At 46.8% G+C, this 18459-nt stretch overlaps 1 protein-coding gene across 1 annotated transcript in view; it reads right to left on the bottom strand.

Annotated features, from left to right (window-relative positions):
• Positions 1 to 13646, bottom strand: part of LOC120022693 (hippocalcin-like protein 1) — a 33204-nt gene extending 19558 nt beyond the window's left edge. The window contains exon 1 of the mRNA XM_038966676.1: positions 13536 to 13646. Coding sequence (XP_038822604.1) covers positions 13536 to 13631 — 96 coding nt within the window. The 5' untranslated portion in view covers positions 13632 to 13646. The remainder of the gene's footprint in view (positions 1 to 13535) is intronic.
• Between the last annotated feature and the right edge of the window lie 4813 nt (positions 13647 to 18459).

The following is an 18459-nucleotide window of genomic DNA, read 5'->3' as shown; positions in this document are numbered from 1 at the left end:
AAGGTCTGTCTGTCTGTCTGCTGTCACCTTCTACCACTATGTTAGGAATAAGGTCTGTCTGTCTGTCTGCTGTCACCTTCTACCACTATGTTAGGAATAAGGTCTGTCTGTCTGTCTGCTGTCACCTTCTACCACTATGTTAGGAATAAGGTCTGTCTGTCTGTCTGCTGTCACCTTCTACCACTATATTAGGAATAAGGTCTGTCTGTCCACTGTCACCTTCTACCACTATGTTAGGAATAAGGTCTGTCTGTCTGTCCGCTGTCACCTTCTACCACTATGTTAGGAATAAGGTCTGTCTGTCAGCTGTCACCTTCTACCACTATGTTAGGAATAAGGTCTGTCTGTCTGTCCACTGTCACCTTCTACCACTATGTTAGGAATAAGGTCTGTCTGTCTGCTGTCACCTTCTACCACTATGTTAGGAATATGGTCTGTCTGTTTGTCCGCTGTCACCTTCTACCACTATGTTAGGAATAAGGTCTGTCTGTCTGCTGTCACCTTCTACCACTATGTTAGGAATAAGGTCTGTCTGTCTGTCTGTCCACTGTCACCTTCTACCACTATGTTGGGAATAAGGTCTGTCTGTCAGCTGTCACCTTCTACCACTATGTTAGGAATAAGGTCTGTCTGTCTGCTGTCACCTTCTACCACTATGTTAGGAATATGGTCTGTCTGTTTGTCCGCTGTCACCTTCTACCACTATGTTAGGAATAAGGTCTGTCTGTCTGCTGTCACCTTCTACCACTATGTTAGGAATAAGGTCTGTCTGTCTGTCGGCTGTCACCTTCTACCACTATATTAGGAATAAGGTCTGTCTGTCTGTCTGCTGTCACCTTCTACCACTATGTTAGGAATAAGGTCTGTCTGCTGTCACCTTCTACCACTATATTAGGAATAAGGTCTGTCTGCTGTCACCTTCTACCACTATGTTAGGAATAAGGTCTGTCTGTCTGTCCACTGTCACCTTCTACCACTATGTTGGGAATAAGGTCTGTCTGTCAGCTGTCACCTTCTACCACTATGTTAGGAATAAGGTCTGTCTGTCGGCTGTCACCTTCTACCACTATGTTAGGAATAAGGTCTGTCTGTCGGCTGTCACCTTCTACCACTATGTTAGGAATAAGGTCTGTCTGTCCGCTGTCACGTTCTACCACTATGTTAGGAATAAGGTCTGTCTGTCTGTCTGTCTGTCCACTGTCACCTTCTACCACTATGTTGGGAATAAGGTCTGTCTGTCTGTCCACTGTCACCTTCTACCACTATGTTAGGAATAAGGTCTGTCTGTCAGCTGTCACCTTCTACCACTATGTTAGGAATAAGGTCTGTCTGTCGGCTGTCACCTTCTACCACTATGTTAGGAATAAGGTCTGTCTGTCTGTCCGCTGTCACCTTCTACCACTATGTTAGGAATAAGGTCTGTCTGTCTGTCCACTGTCACCTTCTACCACTATGTTGGGAATAAGGTCTGTCTGTCTGTCCACTGTCACCTTCTACCACTATGTTAGGAATGAGGTCTGTCTGTCAACTGTCACCTTCTACCACTATGTTAGGAATAAGGTCTGTCTGTCGGCTGTCACCTTCTACCACTATGTTAGGAATAAGGTCTGTCTGTCGGCTGTCACCTTCTACCACTATGTTAGGAATAAGGTCTGTCTGTCCACTGTCACCTTCTACCACTATGTTAGGAATAAGGTCTGTCTGTCGGCTGTCACCTTCTACCACTATGTTAGGAATAAGGTCTGTGTCTGTCCACTGTCACCTTCTACCACTATGTTGGGAATAAGGTCTGTCTGTCTGTCCACTGTCACCTTCTACCACTATGTTAGGAATAAGGTCTGTCTGTCGGCTGTCACCTTCTACCACTATGTTAGGAATAAGGTCTGTCTGTTTGTCCGCTGTCACGTTCTACCACTATGTTAGCAATAAGGTCTGTCTGTCTGTCCACTGTCACCTTCTACCACTATGTTAGGAATAAGGTCTGTCTGTCGGCTGTCACCTTCTACCACTATGTTAGGAATAAGGTCTGTCTGTCTGTCCACTGTCACCTTCTACCACTATGTTAGGAATAAGGTCTGTCTGTCTGCTGTCACCTTCTACCACTATGTTAGGAATAAGGTCTGTCTGTCTGTCCACTGTCACCTTCTACCACTATGTTAGGAATAAGGTCTGTCTGTCTGTCCGCTGTCACCTTCTACCACTATGTTAGGAATAAGGTCTGTCTGTCTGCTGTCACCTTCTACCACTATGTTAGGAATAAGGTCTGTCTGTCTGTCCGCTGTCACCTTCTACCACTATATTAGGAATAAGGTCTGTCTGTCCGCTGTCACCTTCTACCACTATGTTAGGAATAAGGTCTGTCTGTCCACTGTCACCTTCTACCACTATGTTAGGAATAAGGTATGTCTGTCTGCTGTCACCTTCTACCACTATGTTAGGAATAAGGTCTGTCTGTCTGTCGGCTGTCACCTTCTACCACTATATTAGGAATAAGGTCTGTCTGTCTGTCTGCTGTCACCTTCTACCACTATGTTAGGAATAAGGTCTGTCTGCTGTCACCTTCTACCACTATGTTAGGAATAAGGTCTGTCTGTCGGCTGTCACCTTCTACCACTATATTAGGAATAAGGTCTGTCTGCTGTCACCTTCTACCACTATGTTAGGAATAAGGTCTGTCTGTCTGTCGGCTGTCACCTTCTACCACTATGTTAGGAATAAGGTCTGTCTGTCCACTGTCACCTTCTATCACTATGTTAGGAATAAGGTCTGTCTGTTTGTCCGCTGTCACCTTCTACCACTATGTTAGGAATAAGGTCTGTCTGTCGGCTGTCACCTTCTACCACTATGTTAGGAATAAGGTCTGTCTGTCGGCTGTCACCTTCTACCACTATGTTAGGAATAAGGTCTGTCTGTCGGCTGTCACCTTCTACCACTATGTTAGGAATAAGGTCTGTCTGTCGGCTGTCACCTTCTACCACTATGTTAGGAATAAGGTCTGTCTGTCCGCTGTCACGTTCTACCACTATGTTAGGAATAAGGTCTGTCTGTCTGTCTGTCCACTGTCACCTTCTACCACTATGTTGGGAATAAGGTCTGTCTGTTTGTCCGCTGTCACCTTCTACCACTATGTTAGGAATAAGGTCTGTCTGTCGGCTGTCACCTTCTACCACTATGTTAGGAATAAGGTCAGTCTGTCGGCTGTCACCTTCTACCACTATGTTAGGAATAAGGTCTGTCTGTCTGTCGGCTGTCACCTTCTACCACTATGTTAGGAATAAGGTCTGTCTGTCGGCTGTCACCTTCTACCACTATGTTAGGAATAAGGTCTGTCTGTCTGTCTGCTGTCACCTTCTACCACTATGTTAGGAATAAGGTCTGTCTGTCCGCTGTCACCTTCTACCACTATATTAGGAATAAGGTCTGTCTGTCGGCTGTCACCTTCTACCACTATGTTAGGAATAAGGTCTGTCTGTCGGCTGTCACCTTCTACCACTATGTTAGGAATAAGGTCTGTCTGTCGGCTGTCACCTTCTACCACTATGTTAGGAATAAGGTCTGTCTGTCGGCTGTCACCTTCTACCACTATGTTAGGAATAAGGTCTGTCTGTCGGCTGTCACCTTCTACCACTATGTTAGGAATAAGGTCTGTCTGTCGGCTGTCACCTTCTACCACTATGTTAGGAATAAGGTCTGTCTGTCGGCTGTCACCTTCTACCACTATGTTAGGAATAAGGTCTGTCTGTCCACTGTCACCTTCTACCACTATGTTAGGAATAAGGTCTGTCTGTCGGCTGTCACCTTCTACCACTATGTTAGGAATAAGGTCTGTCTGTCGGCTGTCACCTTCTACCACTATGTTAGGAATAAGGTCTAGCTGTCTGTCCACTGTCACCTTCTACCACTATGTTAGGAATAAGGTCTGTCTGTCTGCTGTCACCTTCTACCACTATGTTAGGAATAAGGTCTGTCTGTCTGTCTGCTGTCACCTTCTACCACTATGTTAGGAATAAGGTCTGTCTGTCGGCTGTCACCTTCTACCACTATGTTAGGAATAAGGTCTGTCTGTCGGCTGTCACCTTCTACCACTATGTTAGGAATAAGGTCTGTCTGTCGGCTGTCACCTTCTACCACTATGTTAGGAATAAGGTCTGTCTGTCGGCTGTCACCTTCTACCACTATGTTAGGAATAAGGTCTGTCTGTCGGCTGTCACCTTCTACCACTATGTTAGGAATAAGGTCTGTCTGTCGGCTGTCACCTTCTACCACTATGTTAGGAATAAGGTCTGTCTGTCGGCTGTCACCTACCACTATGTTAGGAATAAGGTCTGTCTGTCGGCTGTCACCTTCTACCACTATGTTAGGAATAAGGTCTGTCTGTCGGCTGTCACCTTCTACCACTATGTTAGGAATAAGGTCTGTCTGTCGGCTGTCACCTTCTACCACTATGTTAGGAATAAGGTCTGTCTGTCGGCTGTCACCTTCTACCACTATGTTAGGAATAAGGTCTGTCTGTCTGTCTGCTGTCACCTTCTACCACTATGTTAGGAATAAGGTCTGTCTGTCTGTCTGCTGTCACCTTCTACCACTATGTTAGGAATAAGGTCTGTCTGTCCGCTGTCACCTTCTACCACTATATTAGGAATAAGGTCTGTCTGTCCACTGTCACCTTCTACCACTATGTTAGGAATAAGGTCTGTCTGTCTGTCCGCTGTCACCTTCTACCACTATGTTAGGAATAAGGTCTGTCTGTCAGCTGTCACCTTCTACCACTATGTTAGGAATAAGGTCTGTCTGTCTGTCCACTGTCACCTTCTACCACTATGTTAGGAATAAGGTCTGTCTGTCTGCTGTCACCTTCTACCACTATGTTAGGAATATGGTCTGTCTGTTTGTCCGCTGTCACCTTCTACCACTATGTTAGGAATAAGGTCTGTCTGTCTGCTGTCACCTTCTACCACTATGTTAGGAATAAGGTCTGTCTGTCTGTCTGTCCACTGTCACCTTCTACCACTATGTTGGGAATAAGGTCTGTCTGTCAGCTGTCACCTTCTACCACTATGTTAGGAATAAGGTCTGTCTGTCTGCTGTCACCTTCTACCACTATGTTAGGAATATGGTCTGTCTGTTTGTCCGCTGTCACCTTCTACCACTATGTTAGGAATAAGGTCTGTCTGTCTGCTGTCACCTTCTACCACTATGTTAGGAATAAGGTCTGTCTGTCTGTCTGTCCACTGTCACCTTCTACCACTATGTTGGGAATAAGGTCTGTCTGTCAGCTGTCACCTTCTACCACTATGTTAGGAATAAGGTCTGTCTGTCGGCTGTCACCTTCTACCACTATGTTAGGAATAAGGTCTGTCTGTCGGCTGTCACCTTCTACCACTATGTTAGGAATAAGGTCTGTCTGTCCGCTGTCACGTTCTACCACTATGTTAGGAATAAGGTCTGTCTGTCTGTCTGTCCACTGTCACCTTCTACCACTATGTTGGGAATAAGGTCTGTCTGTCTGTCCACTGTCACCTTCTACCACTATGTTAGGAATAAGGTCTGTCTGTCAGCTGTCACCTTCTACCACTATGTTAGGAATAAGGTCTGTCTGTCGGCTGTCACCTTCTACCACTATGTTAGGAATAAGGTCTGTCTGTCTGTCCGCTGTCACCTTCTACCACTATGTTAGGAATAAGGTCTGTCTGTCTGTCCACTGTCACCTTCTACCACTATGTTGGGAATAAGGTCTGTCTGTCTGTCCACTGTCACCTTCTACCACTATGTTAGGAATGAGGTCTGTCTGTCAACTGTCACCTTCTACCACTATGTTAGGAATAAGGTCTGTCTGTCGGCTGTCACCTTCTACCACTATGTTAGGAATAAGGTCTGTCTGTCGGCTGTCACCTTCTACCACTATGTTAGGAATAAGGTCTGTCTGTCCACTGTCACCTTCTACCACTATGTTGGGAATAAGGTCTGTCTGTCTGTCCACTGTCACCTTCTACCACTATGTTAGGAATGAGGTCTGTCTGTCAACTGTCACCTTCTACCACTATGTTAGGAATAAGGTCTGTCTGTCGGCTGTCACCTTCTACCACTATGTTAGGAATAAGGTCTGTCTGTCGGCTGTCACCTTCTACCACTATGTTAGGAATAAGGTCTGTCTGTCCACTGTCACCTTCTACCACTATGTTAGGAATAAGGTCTGTCTGTCGGCTGTCACCTTCTACCACTATGTTAGGAATAAGGTCTGTCTGTCCACTGTCACCTTCTACCACTATGTTAGGAATAAGGTCTGTGTCTGTCCACTGTCACCTTCTACCACTATGTTGGGAATAAGGTCTGTCTGTCTGTCCACTGTCACCTTCTACCACTATGTTAGGAATAAGGTCTGTCTGTCGGCTGTCACCTTCTACCACTATGTTAGGAATAAGGTCTGTCTGTTTGTCCGCTGTCACGTTCTACCACTATGTTAGCAATAAGGTCTGTCTGTCTGTCCACTGTCACCTTCTACCACTATGTTAGGAATAAGGTCTGTCTGTCGGCTGTCACCTTCTACCACTATGTTAGGAATAAGGTCTGTCTGTCTGTCCACTGTCACCTTCTACCACTATGTTAGGAATAAGGTCTGTCTGCTGTCACCTTCTACCACTATGTTAGGAATAAGGTCTGTCTGTCTGTCCACTGTCACCTTCTACCACTATGTTAGGAATAAGGTCTGTCTGTCTGTCCGCTGTCACCTTCTACCACTATGTTAGGAATAAGGTCTGTCTGTCTGCTGTCACCTTCTACCACTATGTTAGGAATAAGGTCTGTCTGTCTGTCTGTCCGCTGTCACCTTCTACCACTATATTAGGAATAAGGTCTGTCTGTCTGCTGTCACCTTCTACCACTATGTTAGGAATAAGGTCTGTCTGTCCACTGTCACCTTCTACCACTATGTTAGGAATAAGGTATGTCTGTCTGCTGTCACCTTCTACCACTATGTTAGGAATAAGGTCTGTCTGTCTGTCTGCTGTCACCTTCTACCACTATGTTAGGAATAAGGTCTGTCTGCTGTCACCTTCTACCACTATATTAGGAATAAGGTCTGTCTGCTGTCACCTTCTACCACTATGTTAGGAATAAGGTCTGTCTGTCTGTCGGCTGTCACCTTCTACCACTATGTTAGGAATAAGGTCTGTCTGTTTGTCCGCTGTCACCTTCTACCACTATGTTAGGAATAAGGTCTGTCTGTCTGCTGTCACCTTCTACCACTATGTTAGGAATAAGGTCTGTCTGTCGGCTGTCACCTTCTACCACTATGTTAGGAATAAGGTCTGTCTGTCCACTGTCACCTTCTACCACTATGTTAGGAATAAGGTCTGTCTGTCGGCTGTCACCTTCTACCACTATGTTAGGAATAAGGTCTGTCTGTTTGTCCGCTGTCACGTTCTACCACTATGTTAGGAATAAGGTCTGTCTGTCAGCTGTCACCTTCTACCACTATGTTAGGAATAAGGTCTGTCTGTCGGCTGTCACCTTCTACCACTATGTTAGGAATAAGGTCTGTCTGTTTGTCCACTGTCACCTTCTACCACTATGTTAGGAATAAGGTCTGTCTGTCTGCTGTCACCTTCTACCACTATGTTAGGAATAAGGTCTGTCTGTCTGTCCACTGTCACCTTCTACCACTATGTTAGGAATAAGGTCTGTCTGTCTGTCCGCTGTCACCTTCTACCACTATGTTAGGAATAAGGTCTGTCTGTCTGCTGTCACCTTCTACCACTATGTTAGGAATAAGGTCTGTCTGTCTGTCCGCTGTCACCTTCTACCACTATATTAGGAATAAGGTCTGTCTGTCTGCTGTCACCTTCTACCACTATGTTAGGAATAAGGTCTGTCTGTCCACTGTCACCTTCTACCACTATGTTAGGAATAAGGTATGTCTGTCTGCTGTCACCTTCTACCACTATGTTAGGAATAAGGTCTGTCTGTCTGTCTGCTGTCACCTTCTACCACTATGTTAGGAATAAGGTCTGTCTGCTGTCACCTTCTACCACTATATTAGGAATAAGGTCTGTCTGCTGTCACCTTCTACCACTATGTTAGGAATAAGGTCTGTCTGTCTGTCGGCTGTCACCTTCTACCACTATGTTAGGAATAAGGTCTGTCTGTTTGTCCGCTGTCACCTTCTACCACTATGTTAGGAATAAGGTCTGTCTGTCTGCTGTCACCTTCTACCACTATGTTAGGAATAAGGTCTGTCTGTCGGCTGTCACCTTCTACCACTATGTTAGGAATAAGGTCTGTCTGTCCACTGTCACCTTCTACCACTATGTTAGGAATAAGGTCTGTCTGTTTGTCCGCTGTCACCTTCTACCACTATGATAGGAATAAGGTCTGTCCTCTGTCACCTTCTACCACTATGTTAGGAATAAGGTCTGTCTGTCGGCTGTCACCTTCTACCACTATGTTAGGAATAAGGTCTGTCTGTCCGCTGTCACGTTCTACCACTATGTTAGGAATAAGGTCTGTCTGTCTGTCTGTCCACTGTCACCTTCTACCACTATGTTAGGAATAAGGTCTGTCTGTCTGTCTGCTGTCACCTTCTACCACTATGTTGGGAATAAGGTCTGTCTGTTTGTCCGCTGTCACCTTCTACCACTATGTTAGGAATAAGGTCTGTCTGTCGGCTGTCACCTTCTACCACTATGTTAGGAATAAGGTCTGTCTGTTTGTCCGCTGTCACCTTCTACCACTATGTTAGGAATAAGGTCTGTCTGTCGGCTGTCACCTTCTACCACTATGTTAGGAATAAGGTCTGTCTGTTTGTCCGCTGTCACGTTCTACCACTATGTTAGGAATAAGGTCTGTCTGTCTGTCTGTCCACTGTCACCTTCTACCACTATGTTGGGAATAAGGTCTGTCTGTCTGTCCACTGTCACCTTCTACCACTATGTTAGGAATAAGGTCTGTCTGTCGGCTGTCACCTTCTACCACTATGTTAGGAATAAGGTCTGTCTGCTGTCACCTTCTACCACTATGTTAGGAATAAGGTCTGTCTGTTTGTCTGCTGTCACCTTCTACCACTATGTTAGGAATAAGGTCTGTCTGTCTGTCCACTGTCACCTTCTACCACTATGTTGGGAATAAGGTCTGTCTGTCAACTGTCACCTTCTACCACTATGTTAGGAATAAGGTCTGTCTGTCGGCTGTCACCTTCTACCACTATGTTAGGAATAAGGTCTGTCTGTCGGCTGTCACCTTCTACCACTATGTTAGGAATAAGGTCTGTCTGTCCACTGTCACCTTCTACCACTATGTTAGGAATAAGGTCTGTCTGTCGGCTGTCACCTTCTACCACTATGTTAGGAATAAGGTCTGTCTGTTTGTCCACTGTCACCTTCTACCACTATGTTAGGAATGAGGTCTGTCTGTCAACTGTCACCTTCTACCACTATGTTAGGAATAAGGTCTGTCTGTCCGCTGTCACCTTCTACCACTATGTTAGGAATAAGGTCTGTCTGTCGGCTGTCACCTTCTACCACTATGTTAGGAATAAGGTCTGTCTGTCCGCTGTCACCTTCTACCACTATGTTAGGAATAAGGTCTGTCTGTCGGCTGTCACCTTCTACCACTATGTTAGGAATAAGGTCTGTCTGTCCACTGTCACCTTCTACCACTATGTTAGGAATAAGGTCTGTCTGTTTGTCCGCTGTCACGTTCTACCACTATGTTAGCAATAAGGTCTGTCTGTCTGTCCACTGTCACCTTCTACCACTATGTTAGGAATAAGGTCTGTCTGTCGGCTGTCACCTTCTACCACTATGTTAGGAATAAGGTCTGTCTGTCTGTCCACTGTCACCTTCTACCACTATGTTAGGAATAAGGTCTGTCTGTCTGCTGTCACCTTCTACCACTATGTTAGGAATAAGGTCTGTCTGTCTGCTGTCACCTTCTACCACTATGTTAGGAATAAGGTCTGTCTGTCTGTCCACTGTCACCTTCTACCACTATGTTAGGAATAAGGTCTGTCTGTCTGCTGTCACCTTCTACCACTATGTTAGGAATAAGGTCTGTCTGTCTGCTGTCACCTTCTACCACTATGTTAGGAATAAGGTCTGTCTGTCTGTCGGCTGTCACCTTCTACCACTATATTAGGAATAAGGTCTGTCTGCTGTCACCTTCTACCACTATGTTAGGAATAAGGTCTGTCTGCTGTCACCTTCTACCACTATGTTAGGAATAAGGTCTGTCTGTCTGTCGGCTGTCACCTTCTACCACTATGTTAGGAATAAGGTCTGTCTGTTTGTCCGCTGTCACCTTCTACCACTATGTTAGGAATAAGGTCTGTCTGTCGGCTGTCACCTTCTACCACTATGTTAGGAATAAGGTCTGTCTGTCCACTGTCACCTTCTACCACTATGTTAGGAATAAGGTCTGTCTGTTTGTCCGCTGTCACCTTCTACCACTATGATAGGAATAAGGTCTGTCCTCTGTCACCTTCTACCACTATGTTAGGAATAAGGTCTGTCTGTCGGCTGTCACCTTCTACCACTATGTTAGGAATAAGGTCTGTCTGTCTGTCCACTGTCACCTTCTACCACTATGTTAGGAATAAGGTCTGTCTGTCTGCTGTCACCTTCTACCACTATGTTAGGAATAAGGTCAGTCTGTCGGCTGTCACCTTCTACCACTATGTTAGGAATAAGGTCTGTCTGTCTGCTGTCACCTTCTACCACTATGTTAGGAATAAGGTCTGTCTGTCGGCTGTCACCTTCTACCACTATGTTAGGAATAAGGTCTGTCTGTCCACTGTCACCTTCTACCACTATGTTAGGAATAAGGTATGTCTGTCTGCTGTCACCTTCTACCACTATGTTAGGAATAAGGTCTGTCTGTCCACTGTCACCTTCTACCACTATGTTAGGAATAAGGTATGTCTGTCTGCTGTCACCTTCTACCACTATGTTAGGAATAAGGTCTGTCTGTCTGTCGGCTGTCACCTTCTACCACTATATTAGGAATAAGGTCTGTCTGTCTGTCGGCTGTCACCTTCTACCACTATATTAGGAATAAGGTCTGTCTGCTGTCACCTTCTACCACTATGTTAGGAATAAGGTCTGTCTGCTGTCACCTTCTACCACTATGTTAGGAATAAGGTCTGTCTGTCTGTCGGCTGTCACCTTCTACCACTATGTTAGGAATAAGGTCTGTCTGTTTGTCCGCTGTCACCTTCTACCACTATGTTAGGAATAAGGTCTGTCTGTCGGCTGTCACCTTCTACCACTATGTTAGGAATAAGGTCTGTCTGTCCACTGTCACCTTCTACCACTATGTTAGGAATAAGGTCTGTCTGTTTGTCCGCTGTCACCTTCTACCACTATGATAGGAATAAGGTCTGTCCTCTGTCACCTTCTACCACTATGTTAGGAATAAGGTCTGTCTGTCGGCTGTCACCTTCTACCACTATGTTAGGAATAAGGTCTGTCTGTCTGTCCACTGTCACCTTCTACCACTATGTTAGGAATAAGGTCTGTCTGTCTGCTGTCACCTTCTACCACTATGTTAGGAATAAGGTCAGTCTGTCGGCTGTCACCTTCTACCACTATGTTAGGAATAAGGTCTGTCTGTCTGCTGTCACCTTCTACCACTATGTTAGGAATAAGGTCTGTCTGTCCACTGTCACCTTCTACCACTATGTTAGGAATAAGGTCTGTCTGTCGGCTGTCACCTTCTACCACTATGTTAGGAATAAGGTCTGTCTGTTTGTCCGCTGTCACCTTCTACCACTATGTTAGGAATAAGGTCTGTCTGTCTGTCCACTGTCACCTTCTACCACTATGTTAGGAATGAGGTCTGTCTGTCAACTGTCACCTTCTACCACTATGTTAGGAATAAGGTCTGTCTGTCGGCTGTCACCTTCTACCACTATGTTAGGAATAAGGTCTGTCTGTCGGCTGTCACCTTCTACCACTATGTTAGGAATAAGGTCTGTCTGTCCACTGTCACCTTCTACCACTATGTTAGGAATAAGGTCTGTCTGTCGGCTGTCACCTTCTACCACTATGTTAGGAATAAGGTCTGTCTGTCCACTGTCACCTTCTACCACTATGTTAGGAATAAGGTCTGTCTGTCGGCTGTCACCTTCTACCACTATGTTAGGAATAAGGTCTGTCTGTCTGTCCACTGTCACCTTCTACCACTATGTTAGGAATAAGGTCTGTCTGTCTGCTGTCACCTTCTACCACTATGTTAGGAATAAGGTCTGTCTGTCTGTCCACTGTCACCTTCTACCACTATGTTAGGAATAAGGTCTGTCTGTCTGCTGTCACCTTCTACCACTATGTTAGGAATAAGGTCTGTCTGTCTGCTGTCACCTTCTACCACTATGTTAGGAATAAGGTCTGTCTGTCTGTCCGCTGTCACCTTCTACCACTATGTTAGGAATAAGGTCTGTCTGTCGGCTGTCACCTTCTACCACTATATTAGGAATAAGGTCTGTCTGTCCGCTGTCACCTTCTACCACTATGTTAGGAATAAGGTCTGTCTGTCCACTGTCACCTTCTACCACTATGTTAGGAATAAGGTATGTCTGTCTGCTGTCACCTTCTACCACTATGTTAGGAATAAGGTCTGTCTGTCCACTGTCACCTTCTACCACTATGTTAGGAATAAGGTCTGTCTGTCTGCTGTCACCTTCTACCACTATGTTAGGAATAAGGTCTGTCTGTCTGTCGGCTGTCACCTTCTACCACTATATTAGGAATAAGGTCTGTCTGTCTGTCGGCTGTCACCTTCTACCACTATATTAGGAATAAGGTCTGTCTGTCTGTCGGCTGTCACCTTCTACCACTATATTAGGAATAAGGTCTGTCTGCTGTCACCTTCTACCACTATGTTAGGAATAAGGTCTGTCTGCTGTCACCTTCTACCACTATGTTAGGAATAAGGTCTGTCTGTCTGTCGGCTGTCACCTTCTACCACTATGTTAGGAATAAGGTCTGTCTGTCCACTGTCACCTTCTACCACTATGTTAGGAATAAGGTCTGTCTGTCGGCTGTCACCTTCTACCACTATGTTAGGAATAAGGTCTGTCTGTCTGTCCACTGTCACCTTCTACCACTATGTTAGGAATAAGGTCTGTCTGTCTGCTGTCACCTTCTACCACTATGTTAGGAATAAGGTCAGTCTGTCGGCTGTCACCTTCTACCACTATGTTAGGAATAAGGTCTGTCTGTCTGCTGTCACCTTCTACCACTATATTAGGAATAAGGTCTGTCTGTCTGCTGTCACCTTCTACCACTATATTAGGAATAAGGTCTGTGTCGGCTGTCACCTTCTACCACTATGTTAGGAATAAGGTCTGTCTGTCCGCTGTCACCTTCTACCACTATGTTAGGAATAAGGTCTGTCTGTCTGTCGGCTGTCACCTTCTACCACTATGTTAGAGTTATGATTACGGTGTGCGTGGGTATTTGTCTGTGTGTGTGTCTGTGTGTGTGTGTGTGTCTGTGTGTGTGTGTGTGTGTGTGTCTGTGTGTGTGTGTATACTGTCTACTGACCTTGTACCACTCCTGTAGTTCGTGGTCGGAGAACTCGGTGTTCTCTCTCAGGTCCTGAAGCATCTCTGGCCGCAGCTTGCTGTTCTGTTTCCCCATGGCAACGACGCAACACCGTGGCGACACACACTTGGTCTCTGAGACAACCTCAGCGATGGACTACAGTGGCAACAACACCTACCAGGTCCCTGGTCACAACCTGCCAATCACAGAGGGAGAGGACGTGAGCGACCAATAACAGACTAGAGAGAAAAGGTCAGCAACCAATTAAATCAGGAAGGAATCTGAAACCAAATAATGAATTAGATACGTTTCTATGGGCTGTAGCCATGACAACTGGTGTATGCCCAATCAAAGGTCATCCCTACAGTTGTAGAGAGACAGGCAATGATCAGTGACCAACACAAGGCCACCTGCCTACTGTATGTAATGTCTTCCATTACAACAAAAGTCAGGCAAATAAAGAATCGGACACTTTGAGCCTAGGATTCGAACTGTGTAGCAACATCTTGTAGTGTTTCCGCCCAGTGGTTGTAATTTCTGCCCAGTGGTTGTAAACCATTCCGCCCAGTGGTTGTAATACCACGCAAAATGCAATGGTATTACAACCACTGGGCGGAATGGTTCAATATCAGGGGTTATCTGTATCTATATAACTCCAGATATCTGACATGTTATTCGATATATGGAGTAGACAATGCATGTCCTTAGTTTCATCTACGGAGCTAGGATATTCTCCATAATGGGAAAGATTCTACATGTATCCAATGCGGACCTCAGAAATATCCCTGCTACCGTCATATTACATCATATTCAGTAGTAGGATACAAGGCACGGAAAGACAAACATCATCATCATTTAATCCAAGTAGTTGCTATTTCCAAAGAACATCTCTGCTATTTCTGTTTTTAAAAATGCAGCATAGCAAATCCAGAGCTCCAATCACAACACCTGTTTTCTGTAGAGACGCAGACGTAGGACAATCTTGCAAAAAATATGCCATGCCCTGTTTGTTACGGACGGTGGATGCCGATCGGGTCGTCATCAACGGTCCCTCACAGTACAGATCCAATGTGGTGATAGTGTTGGCCTGTGATCCCCCTCCAAACTGTCAATGCATAAATCATGAATCGAAATTGTGTCGATATTGCAAGAAATTATTGTTATTTCACAAGGTAGCTATAGAGATCGGCTTCATTCCCGACGAGAAAATGAACTGGAACAAGCTAGCTAGCCAGCCAAGTCGGTAGTTAGCTAGCTAAGTTAGTTAGATAGCTTATATTAACCAGTAAAACAAAATATGCCTAAATGTTTTAAAACGTTAGCTGTCACCTTAAATCTTGATAGGGGGTAAAAAAATGAAATAAAGAATCCCTCGACCACGTCCACAAACTGGGGAAAACAAACAGTCCATCCCATTCACCCCCATTGTAAAACAGCCAACTTTGTCATACATTTTTTGTTATACAGAAATGACAAAAATGCAGAAAAGCTGCTGTGTTGTTCAATGTACATGTAACCAGGTCAAAAAAATCCTGACCAACGGATGGCAATGTAGGGAAACAGCGCCTGCGAGAAGAGCCCTGTGGCTTGCGTTTGAAAAGGATAACGTTTTTGCCAACGGGGTAACCTAGGTAACCACAGGTTGTTTTCCCCACAGGCGGACTTCTATCTAATACCGACTGCGAATAGCTAGATAGCTAGCGCTACTGGCTGCTGGCGAAATTAACAAACGCGCTATGTTACCAGTTACTGTGCTTTTAGATTGTGGTTTGCGAGCGCCTTTATCCAGACGGATTATAGCTAGTGTCTGAAAGACTTATATGGATTTAATATTTGTAAACGTATTGAGTATGTCCTCAAAACTCAAGTAAGCATCAGAAACTGTGCCCATTTTAATATTAGGGAGGACAATGATTGGTTTTATAAGCATGGCCTTGTTTCTATTATATTGGATGACTTTCATTCATATTCCGTTCACCCAGTGTAACGGTGTTGAGGAGGAGTAGTGATTGAACCAAGGCGCAGCGTTGTGAAATGACATATTTTAATTAAACAAGACGGAATAAACACGAAACGAAAACACTAGAATAATTAACAAAATAACGAAACGAAAACGTAGACAGACCTGAACTATACGAACTTACATATAACACGAAGAACGCACGAACAGGGAAAATAGACTACACAAAAAAACGATGTACAAACAAACCGAACAGTCCCGTATGGTGCGACAAACACTGACACAGGAGACAACCACCCACAACGAACACTGTGAAACAACCTACCTAAATATGACTCTCAATTAGAGGAAACGCCAAACACCTGCCTCTAATTGAGAGCCATACCAGGCAACCCTTAAACCAACATAGAAACAGAAAACATAGAATGCCCACCCAAACTCACGTCCTGACCAACTAACACATACAACAAACTAACAGAAATAGGTCAGGAACGTGACATAACCCCCCCCCCCTAAGGTGCGAACTCCGGGCGCACCAGCACAAAGTTTAGGGGAGGGTCTGGGTGGGCATCTGACCACGGTGGTGGCTCAGGCTCAGGACGAGGTCCCCACCCCACCATAGTCAATCCCAACTTGCTAATCCCCCTCAGAATGACCACCCCTCTCTTCCACCCACCTAATATAGGCAACACAAAATAAAGGGACAGCTCCGGGACAAGGTAGCTCAGGACATAGAGGTAGGTGAGAATAGAGAGGTAGATAGAGAGGTAGCTCAGGATAGAGAGGTAGCTCAGGATAGAGGGGCAACTCCGGACTGAAAGGCAGCTCCGGACAGAGAGACAGCTCTGGACTGAGGGGCAGTTCTGGATTAATGGCCGCTCTGGGCTGAGGGGCAGCTCATGACTGGCTGACGGCTCTGGACGCTCATGGCTGGCTGACGGCTCTGGATGCTCATGGCTGGCTGACGGCTCTGGACGCTCATGGCTGGCTGACGGCTCTGGACGCTCATGGCTGGCTGACGGCTCTGGACGCTCATGGCTGGCTGACGGCTCTGGACGCTCATGGCTAGCTGACGGCTCTGGACGCTCATGGCTGGCTGGCGGCTCTGGACGCTCATGGCTGGCTGGCGGCTCTGGCAGATCCTGTCTGGTTGGCGGCTCTGGCAGATCCTGTCTGGTTGGCGGCTCTGGCAGATCCTGTCTGGTTGGCGGCTCTGGCAGATCCTGACTGACGAATGGCTCTAGCGGCTCCTGACTGACTAACGGCTCTGACGGCTCGGGACAGACGGGCGGCTCAGACGGCGCTGGGGAGACGGATGGCTCAGACGGCGCTGGGGAGACGGATGGCTCAGACGGCGCTGAGGAGACGGATGGCTCAGACGGCGCTGAGGAGACGGATGGCTCAGACGGCGCTGAGGAGACGGATGGCTCAGACGGCGCTGAGGAGACGGATGGCTCAGACTGATCCTGTCTAGCGGAAGGCTTTGGCTGCTCCTGTCTGGTGGAAGGCTCTAGCGGCTCCTGTCTGGCGGAAGGCTCTAGCGGCTCCAGTCTGGCGGAAGGCTCTGTAGGCTTATGGCAGACGGGCGGCTTTGCAGGCTCATGGCAGACGGGCGGCTTTGAAGGCTCAATACAGACGAGCAGTTCATGCGGCGCTTGGCAGACGGACAGTTCAGGCGCCGTTGGGCAGACGGCAGACTCTGGCCGGCTGAGACGCACTGTAGGCCTGGTGCGTGGTGCCGGAACTGGAGGCACCGGACTGGAGACACGCACTTCAAGCCTAGTGCGGGGAGCAGGGACAGGGCACACTGGACTCTCAAAGCGTACTATTTGCCTGGTGCGTGGTACCGGCACTGGGGGCACCGGGCTGAGTGCACGCACATCAGGACGAGTACGGGGAGAAGGAACAGTGTGTACAGGGCTCTGGAGACGCACAGGTGGCTTAGTGCGTGGTGCCGGAACTGGAGGCACTGGGCTGGAGACACGCACCATAGGGAGAGTGCGTGGAGGAGGAACAGGGCTCTGGAGACGCACTGGAAGCCTGGTGCGTAGTGTAGGCACTGGTGGTACTAGGCTGGGGCGGGGAGGTAGTGCCGGAAATACCGGACCGTGCAAGCGTACTGGCTCCCTTGAGCATTGAGCCTGCCCAACCTTACCTGGTTGAATGCTCCCCGTCGCCCGACCAGTGCGGGGAGATGGAATAACCCGCACCGGGCTATGTAGGTGAACCGGGGACACCATGCGTAAGGCTGGTGCCATGTAAGCCGGCCCGAGGAGACGTACTGGTGGCCAGATATGAAGGGCCGGCTTCATGACATTTGGCTCAATGCCCAATCTAGCCCTACCAGTGCGGGGAGGTGGAATAACCCGCACCGGGCTATGAACACGTACAGGAGACACCGTGCGCTCTACTGCGTAACACGGTGTCTGCCCGTACTCCCGCTCTCCACGGTTAGCCTGGGAAGTGGGCGCAGGTCTCCTACCTGCCCTTGGCCCACTACCTCTTAGCCCCCCCCCAAGAAATTTTTGGGTAGTACTCACGGGCTTTTCGGGCTTCCGTGCCAGACGCGTCCCCTCATAATGCCGGTTCCTCTCTCCAGTTTCCTCCGCTCTCTGAGCTGCCTCCAGCTGTTCCCATGGGCGGCGATTCACCTCCACTTTAGCCCATGGTCCTTTTCCTTCCATGATCTCCTCCCAAGACCATAAATCCTGCTTCGTGCGCTGTCCGTTCCTCCCGTTACACCGCTGCTTGGTTCTGGTTATTTGGTGGGTGGTTCTGTAACGGTGTTCCTCCTCCTCTTCACACGAAGAGGAGGAGTAGTGATTGAACCAAGGCGCAGCGTTGTGAAATGACATATTTTAATTAAACAAGACGGAATAAACACGAAACGAAAACACTAGAATAATTAACAAAATAACGAAACGAAAACGTAGACAGACCTGAACTATACGAACTTACATATAA

This window comes from Salvelinus namaycush, chromosome 27, assembly GCF_016432855.1.
Source record: "Salvelinus namaycush isolate Seneca chromosome 27, SaNama_1.0, whole genome shotgun sequence".
NCBI lineage: Eukaryota > Metazoa > Chordata > Actinopteri > Salmoniformes > Salmonidae > Salvelinus > Salvelinus namaycush.
Note: the sequence above shows the minus strand (reverse complement) of the source record. Positions and strands in the feature narration are given on the sequence as shown.